General features: G+C 36.1%; 1 protein-coding gene across 1 annotated transcript; it reads left to right on the top strand.

The window, feature by feature from the left end:
* Window positions 12,339–13,709, top strand: LOC107613752 (CEN-like protein 2). Its single transcript, XM_016315878.2, has 4 exons — window positions 12,339–12,662; window positions 12,767–12,828; window positions 13,067–13,107; window positions 13,193–13,709. Exons 1-4 carry the CDS (start codon window positions 12,444–12,446, stop codon window positions 13,411–13,413), a joined length of 543 nt encoding a protein of 180 aa, XP_016171364.1. The 5' UTR covers window positions 12,339–12,443; the 3' UTR covers window positions 13,414–13,709.

The following is a 17,409-nucleotide window of genomic DNA, read 5'->3' as shown; positions in this document are numbered from 1 at the left end:
TTTTAGTTTGGTTTTTAATATTAAAGGTCCTATTTCTATTTTAAAAAATTTTAAATAAATTTAATATTATCCTACCATTAAATTTGACACTAATAATTTACGAAATAAATGATGTGGACGTTAATAACGTTATTAGTTAATTAAGTCATATCTTGTAACACTTCATCTCCTCAAATTTTTTTTATACAAAATTTTAAATCCTAACAATCAATCATCAACGCTTTAAAATCAAAGAAAAATGTTTATATTAGTGATTGTTGGTGGATTGATTTTATTTACACATTGAAATCGAATTCTATTGGCTCGTCAATATATGAATTGTTTGTGTCAAATTGAATGGTGGGACAATATTGAACTCGTTTAAACTTTTTTTTATTAAAATAAGACATTTAAAAATTTTTGGGGCAAAATAAAATGTTTAAAACGTTATAAACCAAATTAAAATTCGACCCAAATATTAGAAACCAAAATAATACTTTACTCTAAATATTACTTTCGAGAGTTACCTGAAACGGATGGTTTGGCCCTGAACGTGAGGTCCAGATAGGGATGTCAATGGGGCAGGGCGGGGGCGGGGGATGCCTCCCTGCTCCCCATCCCCGCCCTCAGATTTGCTCCCCATCCCCGCCCCATTCCCCACCGTGGGGGAATATTGCTCCCCATCCCCATTCCCCACAGGGCCCCATTCCCCGCGGGGACCCCATTCCCCATCTACATAATAGTTCTAACTAATTATTAATTTCCATATGAATAGAGCTGCAAGTATCTATCTTATACAAAAACTGCAAGATTTTATACAAAAAGTCTAAATGATACGATGGTGACTTCTTTCGAAATAATGCAATGGAGGGACGCAACGACGGGTCAAAGGAAAAAGCAATGAACGAGGTGGGAGATGCGGCAATAGAGAGGAGAATGAACACGACGGTAGAGTTACGAAAAGGAACGCCGCAAATAGAAATTACGACGCGGTAAGGATGATGGCATGGTGAGGTGTGACGATGCGGTGAGAGGGTGACGAGGGGGTGGCTGCAGAGAGGTTGGATGGAGTATAGACAGCCTTAGGGATCTCTGAATTGAAGAAGGATTATGCAAATAAAGATTAGGAGTTTTGGGTTTCTGTATATATATATATATATATGTATGTGTGAGAAATGACTAAAAAACATATATGAGAATAAACTATTAAGGATAATTCAAGGAATTAATAAATTTCGGGGAATAGTGGGGACGGGGCGGGGATCCCCGCTCGGGTCCCCGCGCCTGCTTCGGGAGAATTTTGTCCCCCCATCCCCATCCCCACGGGGAAAATTCCCCACAATCGGATCCCCATTCGGGGCAGTCCCCGCAGGGATCCCCGCGTCTCGGGGAATTTTGCCATCCCTAGGTCCAGACTCCTTTGAGGTCTGCGTCCGACTTGTATTGATGTCGAGGTGCCGCCGTCCAAGTTCTTCGTGAGGAAGTGGGGGTGGTACCTGCAAGAGACTCCGATGCTTAAGTTAGCAAGGGTTCAAAACAAATTTTGAGTAGATTGGGTTCGGAATATACCCGAGGTTGTCAATGTATTTATAGTAGAAGATATAACCACCTTTTAGGGTAGTTCCACCTTAGATGGTGGATAGTCATATCCCTTTTTTAGGAAAATTCCCTTCTAGATGAATAAGAGATATCGTAGGGGTTAGTTATTTATTCAAATAAGTAAGATTGAGTAGTGGTCATTGCGCCCGACCTATATAAGATCGGGTAGGAGTAGATGGGGTCACATTTATTGGGTGGGCTTTTATTCATTTTGGGCCTGGCTACGTTTTTTGGCTTAAGGTATGAATAGTGTCCCTATTTGAGTACGAGCCTTACTATTTCGGATTTAAGCATTTGTAGATCCAATTTGTTTCTATAGAGTAAGATATCTGGTCGGACAGACTGTCTTTTCTAAAGGCTAGGTTGGGTGCTTGACGTGATTTAGAATTGTGAGCTATTGCGTCTTTTCGTAATTCTGCACGTTACTCAACGATTACCGTAGTAACTGTGCCCCATTAATGAGGGGTGAATTTATTGTTTTGCCCCTAATATTTTATAAATACAAAAAACTCTTTCTATTTCTTCTTTTTCATTTCCCCTTCTGAATTGCTTCATTTTTATTTCCTCTCACAATTTCTTTGTAATCCTTATTCTCCTTTCAAGATTTCTTTATCTTGAATTCTTATTTGGATACTCATATATTGGAGATTTTAGATCGTTTGTATTTTTACTGTTGTTGTGCATCAACTCCACTTCGTATTTTCACCAGGTTGGTTCCTTTGATCTTTTGAAATTTTTTACATTCTGGATGATGCACTTCTACTTTGTTTTTTTATTATTTTTTTTGTCGATAATTCTTTGTATGCTTGAAAAATTAATTGTGAAAGTTGCTTCTTTCTTTGTTGTTGCTGTGAAAGTTGCTTCTTTCTATAGTGCAATTTTTCTTACTGAAAATGGCGTCATTTTCCCAAATGGAAATGTAGTGTATTTGTTGTGTGTACGAAGGGTTGCAAGAATTGTGACGATCTTGGTTGATGACGACTCGACCTCTTTTTGATTGTGTACATGCTTATGTTGTTACCCTTATCCTGCCGACTTGTAGTGATAATCTTCTTCCTTGTATTGTAGGTATACCTTTTATGTCTCGATCAGTAATTCACAACATATATTCTAAAGTCCTGTCTGACCTGACTTGAGTAGATATACATGTTCTGACTCCCATCCTAGTTATTGATAATAATTATGCTGAAATCTTCCGTAGGCACCATAGGTTATGCCTAAATCGGGAGGATGAGAGAAATTGCGAGATTGTAGTTGCCGACCCTGAGGAGAGGGTATACTTTCTCCGACTTGATAGGTAAGAACGTCACTTCATTTACATGTATGATTTTTTTTTTTTTACAAAACTAGTTGTTAGTCTTCCCTTTTTCGACATTAAATCCGAAGTCATTAGGGTCTGTAACGTCGTCCCTTCCCAACTTCATCCTAATTTTTGGGGTTTCTTAAAAATTTATCAGCTTCTTTGTCAGGAACTTGATGTCCTCCTTTCTTGAAGGTCTTCTTTTATTTTTTCTTTCTCACCAAATCTTTTAGCTCCAAAAAACAAGGCTAGATCTTCTTCCGAGCTGTTCAGGGGAGGAAGGTCTTTGCCATTTTTGACGATTCTTTTCATGATTTTAAAAATTACTTCTTCAAGATCCGGGCTGTTGAGGGTGTCCGACCTTTCTTTCTGAGTGAGAAAGATGAAATCATTTTTCCTTTATATTGGGAGGAGAGCCCTGTAATAGTGAAATATAACTTGGATGACTTAGATGAGATCGAAGAGAGTGTAGTAGCTTTGTTCCAAAAGTGTTGGGGACGAACTCCTTATCTGGATACTAAGAGATATTTAGAAAATCCAAGCCAATTTCAATCCGAGCTAGGTAGCCTTCACTTAATTTTTTTAGATAATTTTTTATTGATTTTTTTGTAGATGGCTAATGTAACCCAACTTTCATGTCGTGCAGATAAGATGGCTCCTAAGGCTGCTATGAAAACTCTTCGAATAGCTAGGAATAGGGCTGGCAATTCATACCCTACCCATGGGTACCCAACCCGATCTAACTCGTTCGGGTAGGGTAGGCTACCCTATCCGCTGCGGGTAGGGTAGGGTACGGTACGGGTATGCCTGCGAGTAGGGTAGGGTACGGGTTTAGTAAACTCGTACCCTACCCTACCCGCACCACATATATAGCACATATTTTATAAAAATCTCTCTATATAGTGAAGGAAGTAAGAGTTGAACCCATAACCTCTCTTATGTAATGACTTATAATAAGTGAACAACCACTAAACTATTTAGTTAATTTAGTAATTTAGAGTATTAGTTTTTTATTTTTTATGTTATTAATACGTATAAAATTCGAAATAATTGAATTTTATATTTACTTTGAAAAAATTTGATATTTCTGTGGGTAGGGTAGGGTAGGGTAGGGTTTAGAATTTTAGGGTGCGAGTAGGGTTAGGGTTGAGAGATTCTCAACCCGCGGGTAGGGTAGGGTAGAGTTTTAATAAAATTTTCAACCCACGGGTAGGGTTAGGGTAGGGTCCAAACCCTACCCTACCCTACCCATTGCCAACCCTAGCTAGGAAGCACGTTGTCATCCGAAATATACAACTAAAAGAGGCCGGTGAATCTGTCGATCTCTTATCCCCTTCTAAGTCTAACTTGGGTGCCTCAGCCTCTATAAAAATTATTTCTGACCCAACTCCTGCCCTCTCCAATTCAGAGAAAAAACAATTCCTCTTTCACCTCCCAATCCCGACTCGATGCCTAGAAAATGAAAAACCACTGAATCAGTGGGTGTCTATGAGCAGGGCTTTGATGTAGTGACTTAGGCCGAAAAGTACTTCCTTTCAAAGAGTTTCATTAGTATGGATGATGTTTCTATGAATAGCCACCTTCAAGTACTTGTCCAAGGTGGAATTCGTGAGATCGGGGTGTGTGCTTCACTATTGAAGGAGTTGGAAAAGACTCTCCTTAACGCCACTCAGCTTACTTTAGCTGCCCTTTAAGATGAAGTGGCGTCCTTAAGGAAAACATAGAAGGTATTGGAGGGCGAGAAGAAGTCACTTTTATCCGACTTTGAAAAATCTCGGGAGAGAGTAAAACAGGTGGAGGCAACCTTAGCCATGGCGAAGGGTTTAAAAAAGAAGGTTGAGGAGAGTTATACCGGAGTCTTCGGGGAGAAGCTTGACTTGGTAGATGAAGTCGTGCCAAGTCTAGGGAGAAATATGCGGAGCTTGAGGAGACCATAGCCGAAGGCTTGGACGAGATGGTGGAGAATCTAAAGGCTCGGTTCTAGGTTGTTGCTCCCGAGGAGGACATCTCCCTTATCAACCCCGACAATATTGTGGTTAATGAAAAGATTATTCCTGCTCTTAAAGATGAGGAGGACACTCTTATGCTCAATTCGAAGACCTCAGAGACACAAATTAGATAGGCTTCTCAGATTTTTTCCACTCAATTGGATTATGAGCCCCTCCCTTCTCCACCTAAAACTCTCCCTACTTCTATCGTGCAGTCTGAAGTTATTCCAACCTCATCTGCTCAGCTTAAAGATGCTTTAAACTCGACTTTAAATGATCAGACTCCCCCTTTATAGCTTTATTTTCTAAGTGTTTGAATGGCCCGACCTGTGGGTCTTTTGTGAATAATTTAATTTTGTAATAGTCGTAGCTTAAACACTTTACTTTTTTCTGCTAAAAACCATTTTTTCACTACTTGGATGTGTGGTGACTTTTTGCATGATTGAGTGTTTATTTTCCCTTAGTTGTAGTTTTTAACCTTTTATGACTTAGTTTTTTCTTTATCCAATTGTTTTGGTAGCTTTAAATAAGATTTTCATTAAGTTGAAAAAGACGTCGGTAAAGTAAGTCGGTCATCTTTGGATCCTTCACTTATAACTTTTTTTCTAAGTCATTTTGAACTCCAAATTTAAGTAGTCAGGCTTATTAAGTTACTCTTGTATTTTGTTTTAGGTCTAACTCTTTTAAGGTTGTACTACAAATTGCTTATGTAACTTCTTACACTAATTTGTACCTCGTCGCTTCATCTTGCCAACCACTCAAGTCAGGCAATGATTTTTACGAATTTTCAAACTTAAATTAATGTGTTTGAATGGAAAAATTGGTAGAAAATGAATTATCATTAATAAAAGAAAAATATTTACATAAGTATGTTTGCTACTAAGGATTCTTCTTTTTACCCTTTGCCCTTGCTATGGTGCCTCGTTAAAATTTTCTTAAAAAAAAATCCTTTTTGGGAGAAAACCATGAAGTCGGAAAAAAGAGTACACCAGAGAGTAAGATGCACTTTCTAACTGTAGTACCTCTTTAAGTTACATGCGTGCCACGACCTTGGGAGCTAGTTCCTCTTAAGGTCAGACACTTTATAGTAACATTTTCCCAAGACTTCGACAACCTTATAAGATCCTTTTCGGTTTGTAACCAGGTTTTCCTCGCCTAACTTCTGAACTCCGATGTCATTTTGGATTAGTGTGATGTTGTTTGTGGTGAAGCTTCTTTTGATGACTTTCTTGTTGTATTTCAAAGTCATTCTTTGCTTTAATGCTTCCTCTTTTATCCGAGCTTGTTCTCGGACTTCTCAAAGGAGGTCAAGTTCTTCCTTTTGTGCTTGGACATTTCCCACTTCATTATAGAACCTAACCCTTGGAGATTATTCAGTGACTTCTATAGGAATCATGGCTTATACACCATAAGCGAGTTGGAAAGGTGATTCCCCAGTTGTTGGGTGGGGATTTGTCCGATATGCCCACAAGACTTGAGGGAGCTCGTCTGCCCACGCTCCCTTTGTGTCTTGTAGTGGACACTTCAACCCGGTCAGCACGACTTTATTTGCAGCTTCTGCTTGTCCATTTGCTTGGGGGTGTTCTACCAACATAAACCATTGCTTAATTTTGAGGCTTGCAACCAAGCTTCTGAAGGTTGAGTCGGTAAACTGAATTTCATTGTCCATGGTAATGGAGTATGGAACTCCAAACCGGGTAACAATATTCTTGTAGAGAAATTTCTGACTTTTTTGAGCTGTGATAGTTGCCAAGGATTCTGCCTCAATCCACTTGGTGAAATAATCAATTCCAACTATGAGTAACTTTACCTTCCTGGGTGCCTATGAAAATGGACCAATGAGGTCTAGACCCTATTTTTCAAATGGCCAGGGTGAAGTGATGCTAATAAGTTCTTTTGGAGGTGCTACATGAAAGTTGGCATACTTTTGACAAGGTCGACACTTTTTAACGAAGTCGACCGCCTCCCTTTGAAAGGTCGGCCAAAAGAAGCCGGCTCGAATAACTTTCTTGGCTAGTGACCATGCTCCTAAGTAATTTTCACAAATGCCATTATGAACTTCTTCTAAGACCTCCTTAGTCTTGGAGGTTGGGACATACTTCAATAGAGGTGTGGATACTCCTCTTTTATAGAGAACATTATGAACCAGGGTATAGTTTTGTGCTTCTCTTATGAGCCTCCTTGCTTCCCTTTTTTATCCAAGAATAATATCGAATTTAAGATATTCGATTATGGGGGTTATCCATCCTAGGTTTTGGTTGGATATGGTCATTGTGTCTGACTTATTATCTCCTTTTAATATTGATGGTGCGTGGAGAGTTTCCTGGATCAGGCTTCTATTGCTACCCCTGGCTTGGTGTTGGCTAATTTAGAGAGGGCATCAACTCAGATATAGATTCCTGAGCTATATGTCGGACCTCTGTTTTCGAAAACTGAGCTAATTATTCACATTCTTCTTTCAGGTACTTCTTCATGTTGGGATTTTTAGCTTGATAAGTCTTGTTGACTTGGGAGGTTATCACTTGAGAGTTACTAAATACGATCAATCTTTATGCCCCGACTTCTTTAGCCAGCTTCAAGCCAGCAAGTAATGCTTCATATTCTGTTTGATTGTTAGAAGCAGGAAACTCAAACTTTAATGGAAGTTTAATCCGAGTTTCTTTTTCATTTTTCAGAATTATTCTTGCTCTACTTCCAGCTTTGTTTGGTGATCCATCTACATACAAACTCCAGGTTGTTAGATTTTCCTAGGCTTTTGTGTATTCTGCCACAAAATCGGCCAGATATTGAGACTTGATTGCTGTCCGAGTTTCATACCTTAAGTCGAATTTGGATAGTTCTATTGCCCATTGTAGCATTCTGCCTGCAATGTCCATTTTCTGAAGAATATGCTTCATAGGTTGATTAGTTCGGACATTTATTGTCTGAGCTTAAAAATAAGGTCGAAGCCTTCTGGAAGTGATAATAAGGGCATATGAAAACTTTTATATCTTTCGATAGTTTAGTTTTGCCCTTACGAAACTTTGCTGACAAATTAGATAGGTTGTTATTTGTGTTCATCTTCTCGGACTAATGCCGAGGCTATAGCCCAGCTTGTAACTACTATATAGAGGATGGGCTCTTCCCCCGGGACAGGTCAGGTAAGTATTAGAGGTTGGCTCAGAAAAATGTTAACGTTTTGAAAGGCTTGTTCGTATTCTTGAGTCCATTCAAATTGGTTCTTTTTTTTAGTATTGAGAACAAAGGTAGAGACTTCATTGCTGATCCTACCAGGAATCTGAATAAAGCTGCTAACTGTCTATTTAGTTGTTGGACTTCCTTGAGGCAGGTCGGGATTTTCATCTCTAAGATTGATGTGCATTTGTCTGAGTTGGCCTCGATACTTCTTTGAGTGAGCATGAAGCCTAAGAATTTCCTAGCCTCCACTGCAAAGGTACACTTTAAAAGATTCAATCTCATTTCATGCTTCCTTATTGCGGTGAATACCTCAACTAGGTCGGACAAGAGATTTAGGTCGTCTATAGTCTTGACAAGCATGTCATCTACATATACTTCCATCAATTTTTCAAGATGAAATGAGAATACCTTGTTCATTAATCATTGATATGTGGCCCCATCATTTTTCAATGCAAAAGGTATTACTACATAACAATAGTTAGCTTTTAATGGAGTGATGAAAAGGGTCTCCTCTTGATCTGACTTGTACATCGAAATTTGATTGTATCCCAAGTATGCATCCATGAACAACAGATATCTATACCCTGAAACTGAGTCGACCAAAGCGTCGATGCTAGGGAGGGGATATAGATCCTTGGGACAAGCTTTATTGAGGTTGGTGTAACCAACACACATTCTCTATTTCCCATTTTGCTTTTTCACAAGGACCACGTTAGCCAACCACAAAGGGTATTTTACTTCCCTTGTAAACCTGACTTCTAATAAGGCTTGCACTTGCTCTTCTACGACTTGTGCTTATTCAGGCCCGAGCTTTCGTCGCTTTTGTTGAATAGTCAGGAGCCTGGATAAACGGCAAGTTTGTGACACATGAGGTTGGGGTCTATGCCAGGTATATCGGAGGCTTTCCAGGCAAAGATGTCAGAGTTTCTTTGTAAGAGCTCAATCAGATTTGCTTTTAATTTTTCATCCAAGTTGGCCCTTATACTTGTTATCTTTTCTGTCTGATCTCCGATTTGAACTTTTTCAACCTTTCCTTCAAGTTGTGGACGTAGTTCTTTCCGTTCTCGGATAATACCAAGTTCAATAATATTGACTTCCTTATCCCTTGTACTGCCCCTTAAGTTGAGACTTTCATTTTAATACTTCCTTTTGCAGTTGAAAATTTCATGCATAGATGAGGTGTAGAAACGACCGCAGTCAGTCGGTTTAAGGTGGTCTGACCTATTAAGGCATTATAGGCTGATGCTACATCGACCACAATGTAGTCAATGCTTAAGGTTCTGGACTTCATACCTTTACCAAAAGTCGTATGTAACAAAATCAAACCAAGAGGTCGGATCGGCGTATCTCCTAACCCAAAAAAGTTGTCTGGATAAGTCTTCAGTTCCTTTTCTTCTAACTCGAGTTTATCAAAAGCGAGTTTGAATAAAATGTCGGCCGAGCTTCCTTGATCCACTAAAGTTCTTTGGAGGTTTACATTAGCAAGGATCGTTGAGATTACCACAAGGTCATCGTGACTAGGTGTCACTCCTTGAGCATCTTCCTTGGTGAATGAAATTATTGGTAAATCGGAATTTCGCAATTTTTTCCGACTTGGTATATCTCCTTAAGATGCTTTTTGCGTGAAGATTTAGTAATTCTCCCTTCTGCAAATCCTCCATTTATCATGTGTATGTGCCTATCAAGGGTTTGTGGTGGCCGATCTCCCTGATCTTCATCTTCATCACCTCTCTTCCTTTTTTCTGGGTCGTCTGATCTTTCTGTGAGGTATCTGTCTAGCCGACCTTCTCTGGCCAACTTTTTTATAACATTTTTTAGATCATAGCAATCATTAGTAGAATGTCTATATAGTTTGTGATACTTGTAGTATTCTGTCCAACTTCTGATCTTTTTGTGTTTAATAGGGCAGGAAGGCGAAAGTTTTTCAGTATGACAGATCTCCCTGTAGATATCTACAAGAGAAACTCAGAGTGGGGTGTAGTTGTGGTATCTCCGAAACTTTTCCGAGTTATATTCCTCTTTTTTCTTTGTCTCCTTATCCTTATCCCGAGCTTGGTAGGGAGGGTTTGGCCTTAAGACTGGATCTCTAAGTCGGGAGTTCTCCTCCATGTTGATATACTTCTCTGTCCGCTCTTGTACTTCATATAAAGAGGTCGGATGCCACTTTGATATGGATTGAAAAAATGGCCCTTCTCTATGGCCGTTAACTAACCCCATATTACTGCTTCGGGAGGCAAATTCTATATTTTTAAGCAGGCTTCATTGAACCTTTTCATATAAGTTCGGAGAGTCTCTCCAACTTCTTGTTTTACCCGTAAGAGACTTGGAGCATGTTTGACTTTGTCCTTCTAGATTGAAAATCGGGTAAGAAACTTCCTTGCCAGGTCATCAAGACAAGTCATCGTCGACCTCGGTGGTAAGCTATCAAATCACTTCATTGCTTCTTTGGTTAATGTTGTCAGGAAAGCTTTGCAATGAGCCACATCAGACGCATCAGCCAGATACATCCTACTTTTGAAATTGCTGAGATGATGCCTTGGGTCGGTCGTGCCATCATAGAGATCCATGTTGGGCTTTTAAAATTTATTGGGACCCTAACCCGCATGATCACTTCTATGAATGGATCTTCTCCCCCAAAATGGCTTTATTCTCGTTCAACGTTGTTGGTCTGATTTCGTAGATCAGCTTCTAATTTTAGAAGCTTTTCCTCGAGTTCCCTTCTACGTTGTACCTCCCTTCGCATATCTATTTCGGCTTCTCTTTGTCGCTCGATCTCTTGTTCGAGTTGCTCCAACTAGCCATGATGTCCGTGTACGAGTCCATGATCTCAGTTGAGTGTGGAGGTTCTTCATTTTCAGGTAGACGTACCTCTGACTATAGTCGTCGGTTTTGAGGATTTCATGACGTTCCTTCTCCATTAGGATTACTTGTTCCTTCTTGTCATAGGGGTATCATAAGGGCTCGGTTGTCGTTACGAGGTTCTGGCTTGGACTTAGATGCAGTGTGTCCGTCTTCAAATTACTCGTCTGCCATGGTTGGGTGTAAATTTCCAAGTCTCGTCAACGACACCAATGTTTCGAGGGTTACCTAAAGCAGATGGTTTGGGCCTGAACGTGAGGTCTAGACTCCTTTGAGGTCCACGTCCGACTTGTATTGATGCCAATGTGCCGTCATCCGAGTTCCTCGTGAGGAGGTGGAGGGTGGTACCTGTAAGGGACTCTGATCCTTAAGTTAGCAAAGGTTCAAAGCAGGTTTTTAGTAGATTAGGTTCTAAATATACCTGAGGTTGTCGGTGTGTTTATAGTAGAAGAGATAACCACCTTTTAGAGTAGTTCTACCTAAAAGGGAAATGGTAGATGGTCATTTCCCTTCTCTACGAAAGTTGTTTAGATCTCCCTTCTAGATGGATATAAGATATTATAAGAGTAGTTACTTATTCAAATAAGTAAAGTTGAGTAGTGATTGTTGCACCCGACCTCTAAGAGATCGAGTAAAAATAAATAAGACCACCTTTATTAAATAAATTTTTGTTTATTTTGAGCCTAATTATATTTTTTGGATTAAGGTATGAATAATTATTATTGCTCTTTGAATATTAAAAGCAATCCCTAATTATTCCTTTTGAATTTTCTCTAGTGTGATTGTGAAATAACCCTAACCACTATGACTAGATTATTTTTTCTTAATATGATTATTCATTTTATTTTGTGAGTGGAACAACTTTATGCTTCTAATCTTTTGCTTTAATTACCCATATAATTGGCAACGTCACTACAAGAAGTAAGGTTCTAATAACACCCACGATTGGAATTTAACCTTTTTATACTTATTTTTTGTTTGTGCGTAGTATGGTTTCTATATAAATATTACAGACCTATATATAAAAGCTTTACTATTCTTCAATGTAGGTATGTTACTTTTTTCTGAAATGTTGACAAAATGTCCATCTCCCTAGTGTTTAGATAGATAACTGTACGTATGTTCATTACTTTGTGATTAATGATTTGGATAATTTTAATTATACATAAATATGATTTGGAAAAGATTTAAGAATACATGACATAGAGAAAAAATAAAATCATAGATGTATGTAATGCATTATAGTAATTTTAAATGTTACGTGACTGTATATTAAAAAAAATAAACAAAGTATTAATTAATAATAGGATACCACTAACATGAAAGCACCTTTGTTTCCTAATTTTATATTTCTACTATTATAATAATATCTCCTATATATGAAGCTTGAAAGGATACGCTATAAATATAGGGTTTTATTGGTAGCTATAGAGCTCATCACATTCACACATGCATACATAGATTGGAGCAATTATATATCTTTGTATTGAAGAGGTAACTTTACCTTATATTGAATAAGTAACTAATAAGAAAAATAATTGATGATGATGGCTTCATCAAATGCATTTTCATCATCAGATCCACTTACTATAGGGAGGGTGATTGGAGATGTAGTCGATGATTTCACAGAAACCGTGAAAATGACAGTCACTTACAACAACAAGCATGTCTACAATGGCTTTGAGTTCTTCCCTTCTTCAATTTCCGCTAAGCCTAGGGTTCACATTCATGGAGGCGACTTGAGATCCTCTTTCACTCTGGTTCATTAATGATTGATGATTTCATTACTTAATATGTTATATACTCTTTATTTCATGATTATCATACCTTTACTTTTTTTTGTAATTGTATTTGTTTGTTCCAGATTATGACAGATCCAGATGTTCCTGGTCCTAGTGACCCATACTTAAGAGAACACTTACACTGGTACCTTATATACATGCATGCACTTTAATTTGATACGATTAATTTGTTCAACTACTTAATTAAACAATGGATCTTATTTAGTTGTTATAGTATTAGGAATTATTAAGTGATGTATAGTTGTATATGTTTGTTTTAGGGGCACAGAATAACAAACAAATTGTATACTTTTATTTTTAAGACATTCAAGTTAGTTAATGTGATTTGCATAAAATAATTAGATATTAATTACTTATTATAGGATGGTGACTGATATCCCAGGGACAACGGATGCAACATTTGGTAAGATATTAGTTAGTTTACTAATTAGTTTTCATAGTATTATAATGAATGCATCCTAAGTTCATGTAATTAAAAACATATACAGGAAAGGAGGTGATAAAGTATGAGATGCCAAAGCCAAACATAGGAATACATAGATTTGTTTTGGTGCTTTACAAGCAGAAGAGGAGGCAAACAGTGAGCAAGGTTCCCAATTCAAGGGACCTCTTCAACACAAGGAAATTCGTAGTTGAAAATGATCTTGGAACTCCTGTGGCTGCTGTCTTCTTCAATGCTCAAAGAGAAACCGCTTGTAGGAAGCGCTGATCAGCTGATCTTTAAGACAAAAAAATAATCTTTTATCTTAAATGTGTGCAACTCATGTAGTAGTGGCACTGTTATGGTGCTTTACTTATATCTAATATGGTATGGGATCTACCAAGAATAAGTTTAAGACTGCTAAGGTTATGGGTATCCATTCCCTAAATAGCTGGCCTACTATTAACTAACTATTCTAGTAAGTAAGTTTTATCAGTTTGCATTGTAGTTTGCTAATTAAGCTTTGTTTAACTTTCATTTTCTAATTAGTTAAGTTTGAGACCTTAACTTTTCTGTCTAAGCATGTGGACATATTGTTCTTTAATATATTCACTATTAAATTTAAGTATTCCTAAATTTACTTTATATTAGCGGTTCGTTAGTTTAAAAGAAGAATGGGAATATTATAACATGGTCAATATTTTTAATGCAAAAAAAAAAAAGACAACTCATTAATGAAGAGAAGAGAGATTGAGTGTCAACAATCGATACTGTCAAAGTTTAAACTAATGCCATCTAGTTCCATGCGAAAACCTCACTGAGCGATGCAGTTTGACAACTTAACCACTAACGAGGGATATTCAATTCACTATTTAAAATTTTTTAAAAGATAATGGTTGTATTACTTTTTTTTTTATCCAAGTGCAAAGCAAGTCCATGAAAATCCCACTATTTAAGGTCTGAGAAGATTCTGAAGTTGTTATACAGATAGATATGCCTCGTTCATTTTCTGTGATATGTTATGGACCGAAAGATAAAAGAATGAGACGCAACGAATTCAAAAAGTAAGGCCCAACATAGCTGCGCGTGTATAGTAGTAAAACTAGAAAGGAACGTCAACGTAACACATCCTTTTTATGTTAGAACAACTTAGAAACTGTGAAATCACTGCTTAACCATCATGCACCTCAGACAATGCATATACTTGTCTGAAAAGAAGTCTTTCTTTTGTATCATATTTGTGATGATAGTGGCTAGTGGCCTATTATGTAAATGAAAATCTATCACATGAAGCGTGCAAAATCTGTGTATACAGCAGGGATATGAAAACTATCATCAAATAGAAGATCATTCTCAAAAAATTAGTTTAGTAGTGATGAGGCTTGATTCAAGGGTGTGCCCATTTAAAAATAGGAGGAATACAACAAGAGTACATGAAATGAACACTTCAATTTTTTTTATATATATATTCTTTTGTATCGAGCTTCACTATATAAGTGTTGAGTTCTTTTATTTTTTTTCAAAAAATGTTTTGACAAGAATATGATTGTATATACTTTTATTTCTAATAAAAATTTAATTTTAATGTATTTTTAGTAAAAATAGATAAATAATAAATGAATAAATTATTTTATAACCAAGACTTTCTTCTTATATTTTTTTCTTCTTTCTTCAACTAAAATATTTTATTATCAATTTTTAAGTTATTAAACTAACTTTGTTAACCTTAATTATCAAAACAACTTAGATTATCTAACATGACTCAGTAAAAATAACTCTTTTTTACATTCACAACCTCAATAATCATAAAAAAAATATAACTATATTACTGCATTAAAATTAAATTCTTTATAATAACTATATTTTTAAGAGGTGATTTTTTTGTTCTCACACCAAGATATCAATCTTCATTCTTGGTGTAAAGACGAGAGTTAAAAGAGTAATTTAACATTTTAACTAAATTATCTAATACAATAAAAAATATTTTTTAAATAAAAAATATTACCAAATTTTTTCCAACTTTTGTAAAACCCTACTTCAAGTTATAGTATATTGAACTGAACTAGCGAAATGGAAAATGATATAATGATGATGGAATACAAATAGATACAAACTAAAAAACTTACTTATGAAACCTTTTTATTATAGGAATCATCAATTATATATTATGCCTATTTTTCTGGTGTCAGTGATTCTTTTTCACCAATGCTCTATATATAGCTCATCGGACATAGATAGCAATAGCACTATTCCAAAAGAAGAGTTGCTCAGTAGAAAAAGGAATAAAACTTACACCCAAGTGAACAATCTAATAAGCTAATAAGACAATGTCTGATCTCTTATTCAAGGAACATTTTGCATTCCATAACTAATCACGCAAAGGTTCATTATTGTTGTCATAACAATAATAATCGTAATTCTAAACCCAAAGAGCTAAGGATCTTTCTTGATTAGCATAAAAATTAATTTTAGCCAGACTTCACGTATGATTATTATGAGTAGTTTAATTATCATTTTAAAATTTTCTTAAATTAAGAACAATAATGACAGTAGCTTTTTGACATGCACCAATAGTGGATTATTATAATGTATGATGCAAATAAAAAAAAAAGTTGAAATTAATTTAAGATGCACTAATAGTGGGTTGTTATATGAATGATGTTTCACCACCATATTTGAAACGGTATATATTAAAGAAAGAACACCAACTTAATCGATTACTGTAGATGATGCCAAAGCTTTTTCTTTTATCTTTATTTAGTTTTACCATCATCAATCAGAATTGGTTATGAAATATCATTTCTCAAATTTCATATGTCTATATCAGGACTTAATTATGTTAATCAACATATTAGAGGATCAAATTCCTTTTTATGATTGATTTGCTATAGAAAAGTAAACCCTCACAGAAGAACTAATAAAATACGAGTACATTTTTTTTTGTCATGGAATACTTGACATTAAGCATACAATCCAACAACATATATTGGGCCATAGGCCCACAGTGACTGAGCTTTATACTACCATAGAATAGCTTAGGCCCAATTTAAATATCCAACAATTAGATTTTATATATTCAAATTTAGACCCAAAGAAAAAACGACGGTGATTCAAACAAAAAAATAATTCGTGGTTGAAATCTCGATGTAATGTTAATTCATTTGTTTCATGAATAATCACATTCAAATTCAAAATTTGTCTGAGACCAAATAATGCGTGAGAATTCTTAAAGGAAGTAGATTAGAGACTCTTCCTTCCAATTTCATGTTTATTCTTTCTCCAATCCAAACAAATCTTGAGGAGATAAGGGAGTGCATCTGGAGGACGACATTTTTATGACCGGATAATTGTTGGAACATACACGCCTAAACTGTTTACTAAAGAATGTTCCTATTTTAAAATGCAAACCAATTGAAGTAGGAACACATCCTATGTTCTTGTTTAATTTATTTTCTATCTTGGTTTTCCACACATTAATTAGCATTTAATTGTTTCTTGACGGGTTCGTAGTAATGATTAAAGATTTGGAAGTCATGGGCCTTTATTTGTTTGGAAAGATACCAGAAATGTGGAAAACCATAGTCAATGGAGTGCCAAAATAGGCCTAAACTCTTTTTAAGTTTGTTCCACTTCTTTGGGCATCTTCCATTGAAATTATAATTCATTAGAACTACATTATTATTCACATGAGAATTATATTGAGGAGGTCAAGGTCAATTGGCCCGGTTAGCCACCATAGTAGAGATATTAGATAAACTTCTACCTTGACCAAGATGAATCACTAGCTAGGCTCGAATTTTAATTTGTGTAAATATGTAATATATTGGAATGTATGTGTTGAAAGTATGCCACTAATTAAGTTTCTTTCATTTCTGTCCTTGAAAGACTTGCCACCATGTATGATGCAAGTTTATGATGTCAACTTCCACTAACATATCCATCACTTGGACTTTTGATAATAATGTGGGTTGAGCTTGAAATTCTTACAATTTGCTTATAGATTATTAATTAATACAAACAAGAATTCTTGTTAGTTTGATTGAGCTGAACTCGTCAGCTAATTATATATACCAGGATTAGTAATCTATATTCAAATTATGTAAACTTTTTAATAATTTTTAATGTCATATTTTAAAAAAATAAAATTACCAAATATCATATAATTTAAATTTTAATAGAGTTGTTATATACTTTATTTTATATGTGCAATAATGTCTTGTATATTTATGTCCTGTGTTAGTGCATTTCTGATGTTATACAATACTTTGAATGTTGGATCAGAGA

This window comes from Arachis ipaensis, chromosome B08 (assembly GCF_000816755.2).
Source record: "Arachis ipaensis cultivar K30076 chromosome B08, Araip1.1, whole genome shotgun sequence".
Classification (NCBI taxonomy): Eukaryota; Viridiplantae; Streptophyta; class Magnoliopsida; order Fabales; family Fabaceae; genus Arachis; species Arachis ipaensis.
This window is presented reverse-complemented; position numbering and strand designations above follow the sequence as displayed.

Bases quoted from the DNA above. Each gene is read 5' to 3' on its own strand.
- LOC107613752 (XM_016315878.2), top strand. From the start codon at position 12,444: ATGATGATGGCTTCATCAAATGCATTTTCATCATCAGATCCACTTACT. The intron at 12,663-12,766 runs GTTCATTAATGA...TGTTTGTTCCAG, and splicing joins TGAGATCCTCTTTCACTCTG to ATTATGACAGATCCAGATGT. The intron at 12,829-13,066 runs GTACCTTATATA...TACTTATTATAG, and splicing joins TTAAGAGAACACTTACACTG to GATGGTGACTGATATCCCAG.